General features: G+C 27.8%; 1 protein-coding gene across 1 annotated transcript; it reads left to right on the top strand.

Annotated features, from left to right (window-relative positions):
- Positions 1-15,822: 15,822 nt before the first annotated feature.
- LOC123295018 lies at positions 15,823-21,429 on the top strand. The gene is made up of 2 exons (XM_044876216.1): positions 15,823-16,133; positions 20,028-21,429. Exons 1-2 carry the CDS (start codon positions 15,978-15,980, stop codon positions 21,231-21,233), a joined length of 1,362 nt encoding a protein of 453 aa, XP_044732151.1. The 5' UTR covers positions 15,823-15,977; the 3' UTR covers positions 21,234-21,429.

Below are 21,429 nucleotides of genomic sequence, written 5' to 3'. Positions count from 1 at the left end.
TGGCCCAAATTAAGTAGGATTACATACTTTGTTTATCAAAATTGGATAAAATTTCGATGTAATAGAGCAAAATTAAAAATTTTGAATTTTGATGACGTCATCAAGTTCAAAAATTCGATTTTTTTAATAACACAGGCAATTTTGATCCGATCTTATTGGAATTTTTTTTGAAACCCACTAATTTTGGGTCATTCTTTTCAGCTATGATGTCAGTTTTTCGCTAGTTATCACTTATGTGCTTAATTCCGAAACCAGACCTCCACATTCTTGAAACCTATTAGTGCTACGTTAATTTTGACCAAAAATTTGAAAAGTATGGCCCAAATTAAGTAGGATTACATACTTTGTTTATCAAAATTGGATAAAATTTCGATGTAATAGAGCAAAATTAAAAATTTTGAATTTTGATGACGTCATCAAGTTCAAAAATTCGATTTTTTTAATAACACAGGCAATTTTGATCCGATCTTATTGGAATTTTTTTTGAAACCCACTAATTTTGGGTCATTCTTTTCAACTGTGATGTCAGTTTTTCGCTAGTTGTCACTTATGTGCTTAATTCTGAAACCAGACCTCCACATTCTTGAAACCTATTAGTGCTAGGTTAATTTTGACCAAAAATTTAAAAAGTATGGCCCAAATTAAGTAGGATTACATACTTTGTTTATCAAAATTGGATAAAATTTCGATGTAATAGAGCAAAATTAAAAAATTTGAATTTTGATGACGTCATCAAGTTCAAAAATTCGATTTTTTTAATAACACAGGCAATTTTGATCCGATCTTATTGTAATTTTTTTTGAAACCCACTAATTTTGGGTCATTCTTTTCAGCTGTGATGTCAGTTTTTCGCTAGTTATCACTTATGTGCTTAATTCCGAAACCAGACCTCCACATTATTGAAACCTATTAGTGCTAGGTTAATTTTGAACAAAAATTTGAAAAGTATGGCCCAAATTTAGTAGGATTACATACTTTGCAGGGTTCGAAAATATCCGATATTTATTATAAATATCAAAATATCGGATATTTTTTTATATATATCCGATATATAGCAAAATTTTGATATTTAAAAAAAAACTAAAATGTTTTAAAGGTTTTATTTACTTAGGCACTTCAAATCAGACAAATGAAACCAAAACATAAAATATTCTTCAAGATCAGGCAAAATCAAATAAAAAAAATAAAATTTTTATAAATAAAAATCAACTTTAAAACAAAAAACAATTTAATAAATTGTTATCAGTCAATGGTCAAAGCTACACTAAGGCAACAAAACAATAAACATTACAAATAATAACTCTAGAGTATAGTCAGTCTTTTAGTTATCAAATCAGTCATCAGTCATTCGTAATAAACTGTTATTGTGCGTGGTTTGACTGCAAGGAAGATAAAGCCAGATCATCTTCCGATTCTGAATCTAACTTTAACTTACTCTTTAGTAACGAACTTTTTCTGACACGACACGATTCGAGCTTAGTATTAGTAGGTTTTAACTCTACTCCAATGCCATCAAAATTTGGGAAGTAGAAGTACGGTAACAAACGCCAAAAATTACTAAATAATATTAAATTTTTTTAAATCATTTTTTTATTGATATATATCATAAAAATTCACGTGATATATATGGGATATATATCGGATATATATATCATGATATATATCCGTTGGTATATATCCTCGAACCCTGATTTCAACTGACTGATTACTTTATAGACCAAGAGCCAGTGACCAATTTTAGGTGGTCATTTCAAATGTCACGAAACTTTTCATAGTAAAACCTCAATACCAACAGATACTGAAAAACCACTTCTGGCAGTCATGTGTGGCCGGGATGGACTACCCAAAATTTTTTAAAGAGGGTAAGAGATAGGGTTTATTTTTGTTAAAGTATAAGTCATAAAATTTTAGGAAATTACTTTCGACAATATTTTTACTTCATACAATTTTTGCAAGAACATTTACAATTGCTCCTAATTGTTGCCAGAACGCTATAAATATTTATTTAAAAAATCCAATTTTGTCATTTCATCAGTATTGAAATTTTAAAAGATTAAATAAAATAAATTAATAATTCATAATTTTCAATTGAATTAGCAAAAAATGCAAATTCTAAAACGCTACCTAGATAAGAAGTAGAACATTTTTTTGTTAGTTAAAATATAACCCATTTTATGGGCATTTCAATGGCTTGGAGATATGGGCAGTTCATATGTTTTTTATCAGAATGCAGGTAGGCTGAGGTTGTCAAAATGGTTTTGAATAAACTAAAAATAAAATTTTTTTTAATGAAAATTTTCCAAAACATTGATTATTCTGACTGCTTGTTGACAAGCTAATCATTTCATATTGATTTTTAAATCCTAGTCAACGTAGCGAAGTGGTGAGTAAGTTAATAATAAAGCAATATTTTAAGGCAAGGGATGTCATGAAATTTCAAAGATTACTTGTCATCAATTTTTATCGCTTCATATAAATTATAAAAAAGAGATAGTTTTATATCGAAAATCGATTATGGTTGAAATAACAAAAACAATTTTCTATTGTGTTAGAATTTTTGCAAATCAATGACAAATAATACCTATCCATTCATTACCTATAATATAATATTATATTAAATAAAGTAATTTATTATGTGTCCAATAATTTTATATAGAGATTATTATACATTTGTTAGTTTGTAACAAGCTGACTGCCCTTGAAACGTATTGTCCAATTACATTTTCGTGGAATATTATTTCTAATGAATAGGTAGGGGAAGGTAGTCTAAAATGATCCCCCTAAGCAAAAATGTAATTTATAGCCAAACTATTCGACATATGTACAACGTCGAAATATTTTCGATTTCTTTATTCAAATGTTACAATATCCTTATATAAATTTCTTTTGATCTGTTCAAATTTTTAGAACTATTCAATATTTCTCAAAAGGGATCGTTTTGATCGACCTTGTAAGGATAGTGGGTATAACGATTTCATTGCATTTTTTAGCAAACAGTTCACATAAACTATTAACTATTCTTTTACATTGCATCAACGATTAGTATAAAAACAAAAATCACTGGTAAATTCATCTAAATCAACACATTCAAGACCCGTGGAATGATGGGAGATCATTTTATCTATTATAATTTAATCCACAAAATAGGGATCATTTTAGCCTATATAAAGGGGATGATTTTACCCGTAACGACATATTTGAATTTCGTCTTAAAATTTATTATACGCCTATGAAAATGTGTTATAATATTATTAAAAATCAACAAAAGCCAAGAGTAAAAACAGCCAGTCGGCAAAAACTAAAAAAGAAATTTTACGTTGAAATGTGTCTTACCATAAATCATAAGCAGTAAAATTAATATTTTTGCAACGAAACACAAATTAGCTTATACATCACCATAAGTTTTTGTTGAACGATTAATTTGATCGCGTGGAAACCATCTATCGATAAAGAAAGATCTATGAACTAGAAAGCTTTTATGGTTTACTTAAAACAACGAGGAATCATTTTACCCTAGAGGGATCATTATAGACCACTTTCCCTTATTTCTAGTTTTTCTAATAAATACATATAATTATTATACATAAATAGTTAATACATTTAAAATATCATAATCATTAATCAAAGTAGTATTTTAATTCAAGTAAGTTTATAGACAATACTCTCATATTCTCGAATTTTATAGAAAAAAATCAATAATTTGTTTTGGAATCAACAAAAATTCATTTAAACTACGACAATTATATAATTATATAATTATAAAGTACGAAAAACTTGCTGCTCTTTTTTTTTAATTTGAAAGATTTAATCGGGATAGTTATGATATTTGTTTCAATTTAGATAGAAGCGGAGATAAGTACAATGAACATGTTTTATTTCTGGCAAAATTCAAAGCACCCAAGCTTTAAATTTAGAAAAACTGAAAAAATATTCTTACATTTTGTTGCTTCAAAAATGAATAGGGTATCGGACTAAATTTTTTTCATTACTTCAGATGAAGAATTCTCACTTCACAAATAGAAAAGTGAAGTTGGTTTTTAAAAATCTTTACTATTATACAAAGAGGAAGATACGTGCTAGTAGTGACTTCATACGTGGGTGTCGCTATAGAGATTATCTACTCATAAAACATTGTTTTGTTAAAAGGAGATGGGCAACCTTTGAATACAATCTTTGATTGCTTATAACTTCTTCATTTTTTAATTAATTTTAATTTCACTTTCAAATTTTGTCATGGTGTCAAGTCTATTTTTACATTTTTATGGGTAATATGACCAATTCGGCATCAGGATTATACCCTACTGTGTTCTGATTACGGTAATTGAAATAAATTGTTAATATCCGATCAATATCGATAATTGATGAAGTATTCTCAAAAAGACTATAAAAAGTAGTTTCATATAGAACAAAATTAATCGATTGAATTTTGATTATATCTTTTAGTTCACAAAAATCAATTTGATTAGCATGCAAATTTTTGAAAGGAATGAATATATAATTTAATGAATTCGTGTGGCGTCATGTTATTAAATTTTAATAACACATGCTCACCATATGTTTTTAAATATTAATTATTATTTATATGAGTGCGTTATTCTAATTAATAAAGAAACAAACAAAAAAAAACCCATAGTTTTTAAAAATATTACAATGTTACATAATAAATGCATTTAAATTTGCATAAAAGGCATGCAACTGACGACTAAATTATGTTATTCTAACAAAATTGTTACACTTCGAACATACACATATAGCATAGGGGAGGGTGTAGCAACAAAACTTATATTTACATATAAAGCCATACATAGAAAAATAAGAATGGAAATTTTCTCTTGTTTATAACAATTTTATTCTTCAACAATATGTATTTAGTTCAGAATTTAAATAATAAACAAGTGAAAACAAACAATTGACTGAGTTAATTGTTGAAATACCATGCATTGTCAGTGTTGATTTCTTTATCACATTACACATACAAACATGTGACACATACATAACTGATAATTAAGTATAGTACATATTATAAAATTTCCGCCTAATTAGCGCCCTCACCGGTAAACAGTGATGTTTACGAAAAAATGGTTCAAACAAAAGTTGTTTAATTTTTGATAAGGTACATTTTTTACATTTAAATTTTTGTTCTATCTCTAACGGTTTACAAAATGGGTCCTACGGACCCAAGATCCAATTGTCCTATGATGCTCATTTGCGAACTTGACCTCACTTTTTACGTCCTGAGTACGCTTTAAAAATTTCAGCTCGATATCTTTTTTCGTTTTTGAGTTATCGTGTCCACAGACGGACGGACGGAGGGACAACCGGAAATGGACTAATTAGGTGATTTTATGAACACCTATGACAAAATTTTTTTCCTTTCATCATTATTTTTAAGCGTTACAAACTTGGGACTAAACTTAATATACTATGTATATTTCATATATACATGGTATAATAACTATCGATAAAAACGTGGGAACTATGATACATAATGTATGAATCATCGTACAACAACATAATGTACCATTATGGAACATACCAAAATATATCTTGAACCACCTCCCACCGATTGTATACGAATGCACGATTTTCAAAATTTAATCGTTTGTTACATATTTCTCTTTCAAGGAGTCCGGTACTCTGAGCATGAGCTTCGCCAAGGGGGGCCAAATAGGAGTAAAATTAATGAAAAAATAAGCCTAATTTTCACGATTTTTCTTCTTTTACGCCAGTCAAATCCTACATTAATATTGCAAAGAGCGATGTAAAGCTCCTTTTTTTGTATGTTATTTGGACCCCATATAAGGAGTGTGAAACCACGTTTTGCAAGCAAAAAAAAAAGTTATGCTACAGGCGTAATATGTGCAATAAAAATTTTCGGACTTTTTTCAGTTTTTGCAGTTCAACTCAAAAACTATGAGCTTCGGGCATTAGTTGCTAGTATAATTTTGAAAGTATACTAAGTTTGGAAAAATTGAAGCCGACACAGTTCTGTAGTATAGTTTTTGAGATATGATGCTTGAAAAATTTCAGAAATGCCAAAATTTTGAGTTATGCTTATGTTAAACCGTTAGAGATAGAACAAAAGTTTAAAGGTAAAAAATGTTCCTTATAAAAAATAAACAACTTTTCTTTGAAAAAAATTTTCGTAAACATCATTGTTTTTTCCTGCAGGGACAAATTAGGGCAAAAGTTTGTGTCTCCAAAAATATAAAAGATAGAGAGATGAAAATTTGTAAGTAGCTTCAACTTGCAAGCCTTATGAAAGCTTTTTGAAAAACATCAAAAAAAGTTTTCCAGAAAATACTTCGAAAAATTTTCGACAACAAGTATAAATGGGCGGCTGGAAGGCGATATAAAACTGCTTTTTTGGTATGTTATTTTGAAACCTTAGGAGAGTGTAAAACTTCGTTTTGCAAGCAAAAAAAAGTTATGCTACCTGCGTAATACGTGAAAAACGAAATACTTCACTTTTTGAAGTATTTTTTAGAAAATTAATTTACTTTTTTTCATAATTTTTTTCACAACTCTCGCAAGTTGAAGCTACCAACAAATTTTCATACCTCTTTCTTTTATATTTCTGTCGAAAATGGACACCCAAGTTTTGACCAAATTTGCCCCTGCAGGAGGAAACAATGATGTTTAAGAAAAATTTTTTCAAACAAATATTGTTTATTTTGGTAAGAGGAACATTTTTTACATTTACTTTTGTTCTGTCTCTAACGGTTTAACAAAAGCTTAACTCAAAATTTTAGCATTTCTGAAATTTTTCAAGCATCATATCTCAAAAACTATTAGACATACGGAACTGTGGGTAGGCTTAAATTGTTCCAAATTTAGTATATTTGCAAAATGATATTAGCAACTAATGCCAAAAGCTCATAGTTTTTGAATTGAACTACAAAATTGAAAAAAGTCCGAATATTTTGCAGTATTTCTCGTCTCACCCCTGTAGCACAACTTTTTTTTTAATACATACCAACATGATTTTGCATATTTGAAACTTTACCTCCTCAAAATTTAACGTTTAAACCTGAAACTATAATTTAGAATAGTCAGCTAGTAAACAGAATGTTTCAAGGTATATTGGAATCTAGGAGTCTAGGTACTACATCTTTCCATACCGCTTATTTATCAGGTAGAGTTTGATCCACCCTAGTTCCAGATTCCATTGTGTATAACATACAAATTGAATAGCGACAAGTACTTATAAACACAAATACTTCATAGAAAGCGCTAGAATCTGGTTGTTTGTTGAATTGAGGAGTCTACATGATTATTTTAACTTATGTGTTATAAAAAGCAAAAAGACACACCTAGAAACATTAAATTAATTATTTCTATATGAAAAAAATGTATATATTTGAGTAAAACGTGAGTTATGAATACTACTAATACAAACCATCAACATAAAAAAAATTTAGTTTGAATGAATTTTAACGAAAAAAAATCTCTAGCAGCACTGACTTTATTGTAGATACTATAGACTTATATAATGCTCCTTATATTTGAAGTATAATGTGGAAAAATTCTAATTTTTCTGCGCAGTGTTTTTAAAAATATTCGCAATAAAATCGTTTTAAAAAAAATTTAATAGAAATCATTTATCTAGAAAATAACGCTTTCTCGGCTATAAGTGTATTTAGAAATTGTCATTATTTCAACTTATCATTTGATAAAGTCCTGCTCTTATAACTTGAACCAGCCTGCTTGACCTGACCAAACAGTTTTACAGACCTGGGTGGACCTTGGCCTCCTCAATAAGTTACCTCTATAGCATTCTGATTTTTGTCTTGGAAAACCATTTGGGCCTATCTATCCTTGTTTTGTAAACTTTATCATTTAGTATAGGGATTAAAAACTTATCTCTGCATTTTATCAGATTCTCCATTTCTCGATCAAATTTCTAAAATACATGAAGGGTATTACTCCCTTGAAAGTTCTGTTATCAATTACAAGATCTATAGTTTTGTCTGATGACACGATCATGTGCTGTGTTTTTTTCCAATGATTATGAGACGGACCACCCTGTATGCTAGATTCAAAATTAACTGAGAGTGAATGTCAGTACTATAAGTACAGTTTTAATTTTTTTTAAATAGACTTGCAGTTGATATAATGTAATTCTGTTGAAAATTCTGGGTACAAAAATTTAATTACGATAATTGAGGAAATAAATAGAAAAGGTTGATATAATTAGATTAAACGACCGTCGTAATTTAACCAAAATTTAGATTCGTATGGAAGTCACAATGCCAGAAGCAGCATATTGTGACTTCCATATTGTTGACCAGAAATACGCTATGAATATATCTCGTGTTGTTTGCTACATTTCTTATTCCAATATAATCAATCAAATAACAATCACAAATAATGTTTTATCAGTACCTACGCAAAAAAGCGTTAAAGTAGATAGAACTATAACAGCTTTTAAAAAGCTCTAAGTGTTCGACATCAAGTTGGAATAATATTTATTAGAATAACATTTCTAAATTTTAAATAACATGAATGTGGTTGTTTAACACTTTTAATAAATGGGTCAAATCTATTCCAAAAAGCTCATATATTTAAAGTTTGTTTACGTTTTAGGGATGAGATATAATTGTATGGACAATGATGTGGGTGTTGGCCTGGCTAGTCTTAATTTATAAGGTTTGTGACTATTAATCCTTACATAATTAACATAATACACACCTTCATTCGAATACAGGTTGCTTTCATAAAATTATCACGCCTGTCAACTTTTTCCTCTACGAATATTTTTACTTGAAGTCTTTCTTTAATTGCGTAGCTGGCTTAAATGACAACGCGCAAGACTGTCTTTAACCTTTTGGGGTCGAGAAATTTTTGGTCCAGCTAATCTTCTATCTGTGAGACTAATTTTTTGGCCGAGTCAATCTTAAATACACGAGAACCTTTTGTTTTGGTTGAACCAATCTTCTCAACTTTCCAATCTACGGGGACTATAGCAGCAATACCATTTTTTTGTGAACAGAGCATCTTCGCCCTTTTATCAATAGTGCTTAAAAGGAAAGTCGAGGCAGAATTTTCGTCGAAAACGATATTAAATTTCCATATGTTAAAATAAAAAATGGAAAACTCTTTTTGTTTGTTCGTACGATGTTTAAAAAATAAATTATATTTATCAAAAGTAAAGAGGAAACATTTCGAGCTTCCACTTAAAATAAGCGCGAATTTTAAAGTACAAAATAAGTTTTTTTTTTTTTAAAAAATATTAGGATATGTTCCCACCCGGTAAAACAAGTATTTGTATATTATGTCTGTTTCATTAATCAGCAAATCTTCGTTGCGTGCAGAACCAAAGTCAGTGCCGCTAGCGAAAATATTTATAATTTTAGGTTTCATACTATGGTTATATCGTTAAAAGTTTTAATATAGGCAATATTATTACATAAATGATGAAGTCAGTGAGTGAAAATTAATAATATAATAGGGAATCGGACTAAATGTTTTTTATCACTTCAGATGAAGAATTCTCACTTCATGAATAGAAAAGTGAAGTTGATTTTTAAAAATCATTACTAGTATGCAAGATATGAATGTTTAAAATTTCTAATTAAACAAAGAGAAAGATACCCACTAATGACAAACTTTGTTTTGTTAAAAGAAGATGGGCAACCTTTGAATGTAATTTGATTGCTAATAACTTCTTCGTTTTTTAATCAATTTTAATTTCACTTTCAAATTTTATTATGGTATCAAGTCTAGTGTTACATTTTATCGGTTATATGGCCAATTCGACATCAGGATCATCTCCTATTGTGGTGCTAGAAAGGTTCTGCACGTAATGAATATATGTATCGAATGTAATATTGACATGTAGGTAATAGAAAATTTATTAAATGTAACATATGTTATTATAATAAATTTATATCTTTAAATTAATCAATTAACTAAAAAAACTAAAATGAGAGTCTTTAATATGATTATATTTATTTTATAAAGATTACGATCATCAATCGTGAAATAAATATTTATTACATAATTTAATAAATAACCAACCACTCAGACTTATGTACAAACAAGTTTATAATAATAGTTTTACTTTTTTTATCCATATTGTATAGTGCGAAAATTTAATTTAGCTAATGGAAAATATAGTGTCAGTCAGGAAGAACGCATACATAATCAATAAATAAGAGCTGTGGACATTTGAATTATTTTACTTGGAACTAAAAACTTATTAAACTGCATTTCTTATTCCAAGAGTCGCTAATTTACCATAATTTAAAATTTTTTGTTAAAGTTTATATCAAAAAAAAAAAAAAAAATATACATAGATATTTTCACAGTTTCAAACCAATACGATAATTGGAAGGAGGTGATTTATAAGATTTGTTTAAAATATTTGTTACATTTTGTTCGCTTTCGTATTTCCCGATTCACTCTGTATAATGGTTATAGCAAGTATTTTGTTATATCAAAGCACGCTATAATATACAATATCAACAAATTTAATTTACCTTCGCATAATTACTGGGACTAGAATGCAATAATAGTTCAAAGTGTTTTGCTTAAAATGGACTCCAGGCACAGGAAAAAATAAAAAATTAGTATCTGAAAGATATGTTTTCTTCTCTAGAAACCTTCAACGCTCCACCATAAAACCGTCAGCGAAAAAATGCCCTCGAAAACACACACACACATGTGACACAATTTGAAGTAGTATACATTAATACGATTGGGATTTTCCGACCGATTACAAAAACTTCTCTTTATTAGGAGGTTAATACAAACATTAATTCTGAATAATACAATTCCTTCTCTAAGATCCTAAGAACTTCAAACGCTTCCAACATAACTGCACGGTAAGAAATTTTTTGTGGATATCACTAGGATCAGTATCGGTGTGAACGCCATATTGATTTGATCATTCAGGGAATAGTATATCACAATACTTCTGGTAAATAGCTCTATTCAATACTGTAATATTACTTATACTAACATAGATACTATAATATTTGTATATATGTATACCATACCAGCATTGCAGTAAACGCCATACATTTCTTACCGTGTAAATATCTAAGTTGAGAAATATATATGTGTTGACTAAAGTGGAAGGAATTGTGCGAGAGAAACATGAAGCTCATATAATAATAATAATAATGGGGTTTTACCTTCGTTCCTCAGGCATTTAAGGCTCTAACAGAGGCCACCCACATCATTATTTTTACAATTAATCAATACATACAATTACATTTTCATGATGTAGATGGAGGCGTTTACTTCGTTCTTATCCAAGTGACGACAGTGTGCTAAATTTACCGGCCCATTAACTGTTTTTGATTACACTGCCGCTGTCTAGGTTCGAACTTGCAACCTCCTAGCCCCAGTGGTCATAGCACGCTAAGACGCCTGAGTTACCTCGGCCACTGAACTCGACGTGAAGATAATATGTATATAAAAAATTAGTTTTCCATTTATTCAAAAAAATAAAAGATGGTTCGCTACGATTCCGAAAAATGTGGGAAGTGGTTGGGATATAATCTTGTAAGAAAACAGGATATGGAAGCACATGTTTTTCTGCATTTTGGCAGTTGAATGAAAATCTACTCAATCATATCAAAATCATCTGTTTTGTAGTATTTGAAGAAATATCAGCTTCATATTGATAAAGGGTAAGTAACTTGGTAGTCTAAATTAGAACTGCTGAATACGGGTCCACTTCCTGTTTTAATTAGTACGAATTATTATCGCCAGTTGGCGGGGCTTGAACTCACAGTTATCAATAGTGAATTTAAAAACATTTTATTGATCAAAATTTCTTGTTGTAAAAAATCGTTTTGTGGCTCAATGCAAGACATAATTTTACGATTTAATTCATCAAAATCGATTTAAAATTGCAATTTAATGAACATAATAAATTTTACTTTCATTAATTCCATATACATAAATCAAATATTATTGTTATCAAATAATAAAATATTTTTACAGTTGCAAAATGTCTTCTATAATCTTGAATATTATATCAAAGAAATATTTATTATTTATTTATTGCATAAATTATTTTTAAGGTATTGTTGTGTTGACGTTATTATGATTATTATTGTTCAAGATTAAAATCTTTAAAAAATAAACTATAAAGAATTATTTTATATAAGAGTCACGTAGTTAATATGATTTTATTTTACAGTGAATATCGATAAATCATTTTATTTACAAGTCATAATAATTAAAACTAGCCGATCCGTGAGGAATTCCGCAATGTGGTATCCGTCGCTAACAACAGGTTAAAGTCTTATATACCTATTACTAGAGTGATACCCACCCGCTTCGCTAGGTTTAAAAGTAAGGATTGATAAAGATTGCTCTCGCTTATCCCCTTTCTATAAGACTCAAAATAATGGGAAGGATTGTTTTACACAGGTAAAATATATGTATGGTTTTCTATTTTTTTAAATGCATAATAATCGTAATTATTAATTGAGTATATCAGAAAAGATGGCCGTGAAATATTTTATATTGACTATTTTTACAGAAATCTGTAATTTATGGTAATGTCAAATGACTACTTTTACAGAAATCTGTAATTTATGGTAATGTCAATTTAAATTAAATTAAATTTTTTTTTTTTAATATATCTTTATAAATTACATCTCTTGTGTTATTCTAAAGTTTGTGCTATATTGCTGTACAGTTTCATTAAAAACAATTCGCTAGTTTTAGCGTGAAAGCATAACAAACAAACAAATAAACATGCTTACTTTCTCATTTATAATATATAGAGATTACTCTAGCAAGTTTTTGTCTATCCTACCCTTATCTGCCTCATTTCTTTATAAAATTCCATGGCTCATCCCTCATTCTCAAGCTTATTATGTCTAGGTTTGACGAAAAATATTCTCACGGTCTAAAAATGTACTGCTTTGGAAAAAACACGCTAGGCAAATAATTTGAACGAACAAATATCGTCATAAATTTAAATAATAAGTTTATTAGGTAAACATGTTAGTTTTTACAGATGCGCTCCTAATACTCTAGACATATTATTACTATTTTAATACGGGTCGAGCTAGTAATATATAATAATACAAAATATCAAAAGAAATTTATTTTCTTTTTATTGTGTATAGGCAATTTTATTACAGATATGATATACAAATTACATACTGAACAAAAATATTTCTTAAAAACCAAATCGTTGAGATATATTTTTAGATCATGGGTCTAGTTTTCGTCGTTAGCCAGGTCGATGAGATTTCAAATGATAAACCATGGAATTTAATAAATGAGTGAGGAAAATTTCGCGAATTAACAGAAAAACAGGCTAGAGAAATAACATATAAGATAATAAATGTAAAGGGGTGAAATATTCAATACACCTCCATGTTCATATTAATATTTTTTTTATATATGCTGATATGAGAGAAAGTAGTTATCATTTTCCCATCAAAAATGCTGAGCGGTTTTTATTTAAACTCTTTTTGTCTAAATTGTCTTGTCAGTCAGATAAAATTTCGTGAGAAGTTTTTTCTAAATCGTGTATTTTAATATTTTTTCGTAATTCAATTTCAACGAGTTCTAACAACAACTTCCAAATTTGGAAATATTTTACTTTTAGCCTAGGAATAGGGTCGGATCTCTTCCAGAATTGGCTAAACTGTATATTATCATATTGAATTTTCATTTAATTTTGTTAGAAATGTATATTTTTAAAGCCTTGAACAAAGTTAATATGAATTTATCCTTAAGGATCCACCTATTTTCAATATTGATGAAATTCTACTCGATTTTCAACGACTTAAGGTGTTTTAATGTAGTATAATCCTCCTTGAGAAATTTCACAAACTAACTTTTCTGTGCCATATTAAATTTTCATTTAATTTTATTAGATTCTCAGCGGCCAAATGTAATAGGATTATTTTTCAATGTAATAGGACACCTCTGAAAACATTTAATAAACAAATTTTGTTGGTGCCAGGGTAACCCTAACAACCCGAAGAAAACAAACCATGTAACCACAATATATATAGAGGTACAGAAAATAAAACATTAATTATTAAAATATATAAACAAGCTTTTAGTGTTAAGTTAAAATATACCTATTAATATTTTAGCCCCTGTTAAGTTTCTTAAAAAGGATGATAAGCAATCTAATTCTAGGAAAATCGGAAATCACTTAGACGTTAATTAGTTTTTATTAAAGTATTTACTCTTTTTAAATCATGTACATTCTGTTTCGTAAAATGAATTAAAAATAAACCAAAAAAATTTAAATAAAAATACTTTTTAAGGGCAAGCTTTTATTGTACTAAAAGTAGAAAATAATTTTTTTAGGAGTCACTCATACATGACCAATCGTAAAAGCTTGTGGCGCTTAATATAAAATACCAACAATGATTCGGGGCGCCTCAATGTATGTATGGTAACTATGTTTGTTCGGGTGGAATCTTGCAAATCAATTATATTACGCGCCTCAAGCTTTTACAAAAGATCATGCTTTTACAAAATTTTTGATTTTTAACCCATACATTTTTTTCAATTCCTCCGTTTTTGCAACAAAACGTAACAAATATTAAGTGTATTTTTAAAAAACCAAACAAATTATGTCACTAATTGAAGCAAATATCATTTACTACATAAATGCGAATGTATAGTGCAGGAGTCAAAGGCAAGAAAATGCATCTTATTAAACATCTTTTACGAAAGAAATCTCTCGATTAAAATTTTAAGAAATTCATTTTAATTTTAAAAATCAAATTATAATACATAAGCACTGAAAAATTTTTTGGAAGCCGTTGACCGTATATCCACCCTAAGAAAAATATCTAGCTACACTAATCATAAAGGTCAAATATTTTTCTTATATGAAATTTAAAAGTAAATAAAAAATTTTTTAGTTGTGGGTAATTAAAAATAATACGCACCTAAAATTTGCTAAAACTGTAGTAAAATTGAAATCATGAAATATGGATGAGCTTTCATGATTCCAATTTTTCTTTACTCCCTTGAAACGTTAACAAACGGAAAAATTCATTTTTTTGTTTAGAGAAATAATATTCCGACAAAAGTATGTTTAGAAAGCATTTTTCAAAATCGATGAAATCTCTTACTTGTCGAGTGTCGAATGCAGACACAATTAGACTTACAATTTTTAAATTGTCACCAGCGATTCCCTCGAGTTATAGCTTAAAAAGTAAAAATGATTTTTTTGCATCATGATTCCGCCTAACTACCATAAAATCTAATAAATTATTGGAAAAATATATTTTATAGGTATAAATACGAATGTGCCTTACAATGGTTGGTTATTATAATTTTATACCGTAGCTTCTAGACTAAGGCGACTACATAAATAATTTACATTTTTTCTGGCATCCATTCAACAAAAATAAGATTATTAAAAAATAAATAAATAAAAACAAAAAATTTACAAATCTAATGATAATTACTTAAGAAGTATTTTTAGGTGAATAAATTCAGCGAAAATTATGAATAATAATTTGAAAAAAAACTATTTCAAAACCATAAAAAAAAGAATTACTCATTTATTAGAAATTAATTAGTATTAAATAATTTTGCTTAGTTATATCATAGTTCTTTTCAACAGAATTTCATCCAAATATATTTACATTAATTTAATCAACTCAACAGAAAAGCACATATACGATTATTAGTCATAACAAAAAATTCATTCACATACTAATCAACGGTGGTAAAGGAGTCATAACATATAAACAAATTCTCATAATAATCGGCGAGTAGTGAGGAAGTATTTTGACGTAATAAATGTAAAACACTCTATATAAAATTTTTTTTATTCACAAATAAAGTAGTAGTTACTTGTTTGTTGTCCGCATGTCTAATAACATTTATTAAAATTAACAAACACAATATTTTTAGTAGTTTTTTTTTTCTGTAATATTTCATCCTTCGAAGAATCATTTTAGTGGAAAGTGGTGGTTGTGAGAAAATTAATTTTATGTAATCAAGTGAATTTTTGTTTGTTTGTGAAAATGTTGGATACAATAATGTGTTTATTTTTTGGATTTTTATTCTTAATTTCGAATGTGTATTCGGCACCGAATAATCATAACAATGAATTATGTAATATTTGTGAATGTACGCCTGTGAAAGATCCTATTTTTGTGATATGTAATTCAAAATTTGAAGTAAGTGTTGGTTGAATTATGTTATTTTTATTATTTGTTTTAATGGAAATTATGTGGTTTTTTTTGGGGTTTGTGATTTTAAAATAAATTTAAATTAAGGTGACTCGATTTTTACATGGTGGGGTAAGCAATTTTAAACATCCCGCGTTTTTTCTATCAATTACTTTTCCAAAATATTTTTTTTGTGTTTCTTTTTTCTACTGCTAACACCTATTTTTAAATATGATTGAAAGTGATTTAAAACTTCACGGTATACCTACACAATTTTTTACTTTACTTAAAAATTAATTTTTTTCAATGGAGTAATGTTTTGTGAATGTATACTGCAATCATCCTTAAAACTTGGCAATTGATTGTAGATAATAAAACGCGCGCTTTTTTATATATCTATATAAAAGTAGATATTGATGAATTTGAAATATTATTATTTTTTTATATATTTTATTCTTTATCGATTGTAGAATCAATTGGCATTTTGCCGAGAAATTTTCATATTTTACTCATAATGAAATATTTAATTTAAATGATCGATAAGATAATGCTCATTTACATCTATGTTTTCTGAATTGAGAAAATTAAAATTGTAATTAAAACTATGAATTTTCATCTTTTATGCCATTCGACTCTTGCCGAATTCTTACCTTTCATTAAAATATTTGTATAGATTTTATTCCAAATTTTATCTTTTTTTGACAAATAGTAGGGTATTTTTTTCTACCAATCTACGAATATTCCTTTATTAAAGAATGTTAATAAAATTTATGTTATTTTGTTAATATCGAAAATAACTTCATAACTAACTTATTACGTTTCATAATATTTAATATAATTTCCAATAATAATTTTTTCTGTGCATACACTGACTGCTCTGCTGATCGAACAACCTTAATCCTAACAATTAATCTATTTTAATTGTTTAATATGTGGTCATACGTAATATGTGTGACATATTTTAATTAACATAAATTTTTTTTATTAATATGTGTTAAAATTATTAAATAATATTTAGTACAATATTTAATTAATGTATTACTGTTATTAGAAGGAAATGTATATTTAAATAAAACAAAAAAATATTTCTAATGTCGAAAAAGAGGGCATTCGTGTATCCTAACTACATTTTATATTATTTTTAATTTCTATATAAAACATGTATATGTTTGATTAACGTATGTTGTATTTTTATAACGTTTTTAACACCTGTTGTGTTTTAAAAAATGTGTATTAGCTTTAAGTTCACTACATATTATAACACGTACCTACCCACAATCGAACATTTCCAGCATGAGTAATGCTGCAATAAACATAATATTATAGAATTTATTATATTATCTTGGCCATTAAAGTACAGTTAAAGATGTTACAAATAAAGGAAAATGAAAGAAATCGCTCGCATTTTGCTAAAACCTCATGAAATATGTTTCTTAGGTGTCAAATATCATAAATAACACATGAGTTAGTGGCGCAAATGTTTCTATTTGTTAATAAGCAATAAGTTTATAATTCAATGAAACGATCAATGTTAAAGTTCACTTAAAAAGTTAGTGAATAGGCAACTTGTATGATGTAAATGTTATACATGTATAATAGTTTTCGATTTTGACAAACACTTAACATTTACGTCATACAAGTTGCCTATTCACTAACTTTTTAAGTGAACTTTAACATTGATCGTTTCATTGAATTATAAACTTATTGCTTATTAACAAATAGAAACATTTGTGCCACTAACTCATGTGTTATTTATGATATTTGACACCTAAGAAACATATTTCATGAGGTTTTAGCAAAATGTGAGCGATTTCTTTCATTTTCCTTCCTTTAGTAGCCGATTTTTGTACTAAGGCAATATTGAGAAAACTAAGTTTTAGTAAACTTATTTTGAAAAATATGTATTAAGGGTTTAACTCGAATGTTTAATAAATAAAGATTTGAAATACCTTATTTGATGATCCTAAGGTGTTAGACTATTAAATTCCCGACCAAGTTAACAAACTAGCTATCAGTTCAAGCTCCAGGATCTCTATTAGTTCCTATAAAATATTTTAATCAATTTATGAAAAGGTTTCAAACGAATTCACTGATTTCATTGAGATTTTTTTCTAATCTGTGTTTCATGAAAATATGAAACGTTGCGTTGTTTGAATATCATCAGGTCTTTACATAGTTTAGTATAGTACATAGTATAGTAGTATTTAGCATGTAGAAACTTTTGAGACAACCAAAAAAATTTAATTTAAATATTCGTAATTTTAAAATTAATAATTCCCTACACTTCCACCTTAAAACTATACACCTGATGTAAATATGCTTTACGTCAAAGATTCTTAAAATTTTGCAAAATGTCACCTTTTTATACTAAAACTGGGAATTTTTTCTTAGAATCGTTTGAAATATCATTAATTAAGCTATTTTTTTTACCCTATAAGTTTATCTAGCTAAAAAATTTGTAAGCATAAAGTGGGAACTAGTTTAAACTTTGTTTAGACATTTGTATTTTGTTCCAGATGTCTAAAAAAATAAACAAAATTACATTTCCTGCTATGATGTAATTGTTTAAATAAAATAAATGAACTAACTATTAACAATAAATTAATAAAATATCGCGCAGAAAATTAATTAAAACTATGAAATCTAATTTTAGTTTGTCAAAAAGTTATTAAAATCAATTGAATATTAATTGGAATAAATATGAATATTACTAAAAATATTACTCTCATGCACATAATGTAAGTGAATGTCCGATATCTGATATTTTCTGTACAGGAATATCTCAAAAACGATAAAATTAAAAACGTTCAATCTTTTTGCGCTGGATGTAAATCTTTTCTTATATGCGAAATAAAAGAAGTGTTAACAATTATTCGTTACATAACTTCTATTTTTGTGATTCGTGAACGATTGAATAAAAACAGAACCGTTAATTTTTTAACGCGTTATCTATTTCGTATCACTATAAAAAATTATAGTGCAATTTAGAAAAATAGATATCATGTGGTTCTTCTATATTGATATGCAATATTAATTAATTGTTAAATGTTTTTGCAATGCGTTTTAAGAATGATTTACTGATAATGGACTGACACTTTCACAATTTTTTTAAGGTGTTTGTCTCCCTACAGTATTGTAAAAAAGTTTTGATTTATATGCACGGTACATGCATATATACCAAATACATGCTTTTAGTCAAATAATGTGTTATTTTTAATTTTAAAATATCACGTAACTATTTCAACATACAATATTTTGTTATTTACAATTTCCTTAATATAGATATCTCTCTTCAACTATTAATACTCTAACTATAGTCGTTTCTGTTCAACAACAAAATTGATTAACTAAGCGTTATTATATCTCAATAATGATAGGTCAATGATTTTGGAGTTTTTTTTTTACTCAGAAGAAACACATCAATGTTTTTCTGGAGTTAAAAAACTTGTTAAAACACCTCTGCTATGCTCTCCATATTAATTATCCGAATTTTAATTAAATTTACCTCGAGTTAGAGACAGTCAATCGAATTAAAATTTTCATGGTAATTCTATCAATTATAATATCCTTAATAAGTGTAAACAAATTTAGAATTTTCTAACACTATGCCCACAACAACCTTACAGGTGTATTTATTTCGAAAGAAATTTTGTATTTGTAAATAAATTGTAATAACTTTTTATGTTACGCTTTTTCGAGTCTTCACCCTGGAACTTTGGTGAATACAAAAATATAAAAATATATTTATAAAATAACCTTCGACAATAGATTACATAAATCATCCCTCCTGATGTCGAAACTGATCGGATATCCGTAGATTAAAACCCAATACGGATACTCGTAGTAGATAGTTTAGTTTGTTTTATTTTAATTTTAAGTAAAATCGTTTTATTTTTGTTACAGGCATTAACAGTAAGTGGCGGAAGATTATCAAATTTGCATCGGATTCGAGAGATAACATTCAACAATTTCAAAACATTAAGCTTCGAACGAAATGCATTTAGTCCAATCAATTCTCTACAATCATTAATAATTAGCAACAGTAAACAAGTTGTAATTCCAGCTGGCTCATTAACATCCGGAAAAACGATCAACATAACCAATGTCACTGATTTAATGTTAACATCGAACGCGTCCATGTCCCTACACAACTTAGAAAATTTATATTTAACAAATGTTAACATTACAAATTTACCCGAACATGCAATCTACGATTTATACGATTTAAAAACTGTTATTATCGATAACGTATTTATAAAACGTGTCGAATCGCGAGCAATCGATATCACAATGGATGAACGAAACAGTAAAATATTAATAATTAATACAGTTATTAACAATGTCGAACGTTCTGGAATCAATTTGGAATCGTATGAGATTCATGTTGATAACACACAATTTCATTCGGTGAAAGAAGCTGGAATTGCGTTGGATTCGAAACATTACATAAATATTCGAGAGTGCATTTTCAATAAATTACAACCCGAATTTATCACGATAAACGCACCGAATATAAGCTTCGTAAATAATACATTTAGGAGTTCAGATATCTCGCTATATCGAGGTTTCCTTTTCGAGCATGATAACATTAATACAACAACAATCAAATTCGAAAATAATATTGTTGAAGATTTATCGATATTTGAAATGTTTCGACAATCATCGACTGTGAATGTATCGAATAATGTCGTACATTCGAATATTAACGATAATAAAATTTTGTACTGTGCTTGTGAAAATCACAATTTTGAAGAATTATTGAAAAATTCTGAACATGAAAATAGTTTTAAAAATAATTATTGTGTCGGAATCTGTGAGGTTACGATTTACAGTTTTTTAAAGGATAAACGTAATTTATGTAAGAAATATTCAAATCCACAAGGATATATTGATGTGGAAAGATTATGTTTTAAACAAGAAAATTCATCGGAAAATCCAGATAATATAATATATGATATTGTTTCAACGACGGAATGGGTGAATGGATCTGATTTCAATACAACGGAATCAATATTTGAAACAAAATCAACAAGTGGGTGTACGATCTATAATATTAGCTTAAATCTAAGCTTATTTTATTTATTTTTGGGTATTATTTATAAGTTTTAAAATGTTTCTATTGTTAGATTATTTTATGTAAAAAAGGTACTGATTTGAAAAACCAAAAATATTCCAAATATATAAATTAAAATGTTACCACCATAAATGCGTTTCAAAAAGTTGAAAGTAATAAGGTTTTATTTTCCCGATAAGAGGTAAAACTTGGGAAAGGTTGCGATATTATTAATTGTGTTTTGGCTGAAAA

Source organism: Chrysoperla carnea, chromosome 3, assembly GCF_905475395.1.
Source record: "Chrysoperla carnea chromosome 3, inChrCarn1.1, whole genome shotgun sequence".
In the NCBI taxonomy this organism is placed as follows: Eukaryota; Metazoa; Arthropoda; class Insecta; order Neuroptera; family Chrysopidae; genus Chrysoperla; species Chrysoperla carnea.
Note: the sequence above shows the minus strand (reverse complement) of the source record. Positions and strands in the feature narration are given on the sequence as shown.

Bases quoted from the DNA above. Each gene is read 5' to 3' on its own strand.
- LOC123295018 (XM_044876216.1), top strand. From the start codon at position 15,978: ATGTTGGATACAATAATGTGTTTATTTTTTGGATTTTTATTCTTAATT. The intron at 16,134-20,027 runs GTAAGTGTTGGT...TTTTTGTTACAG, and splicing joins TATGTAATTCAAAATTTGAA to GCATTAACAGTAAGTGGCGG.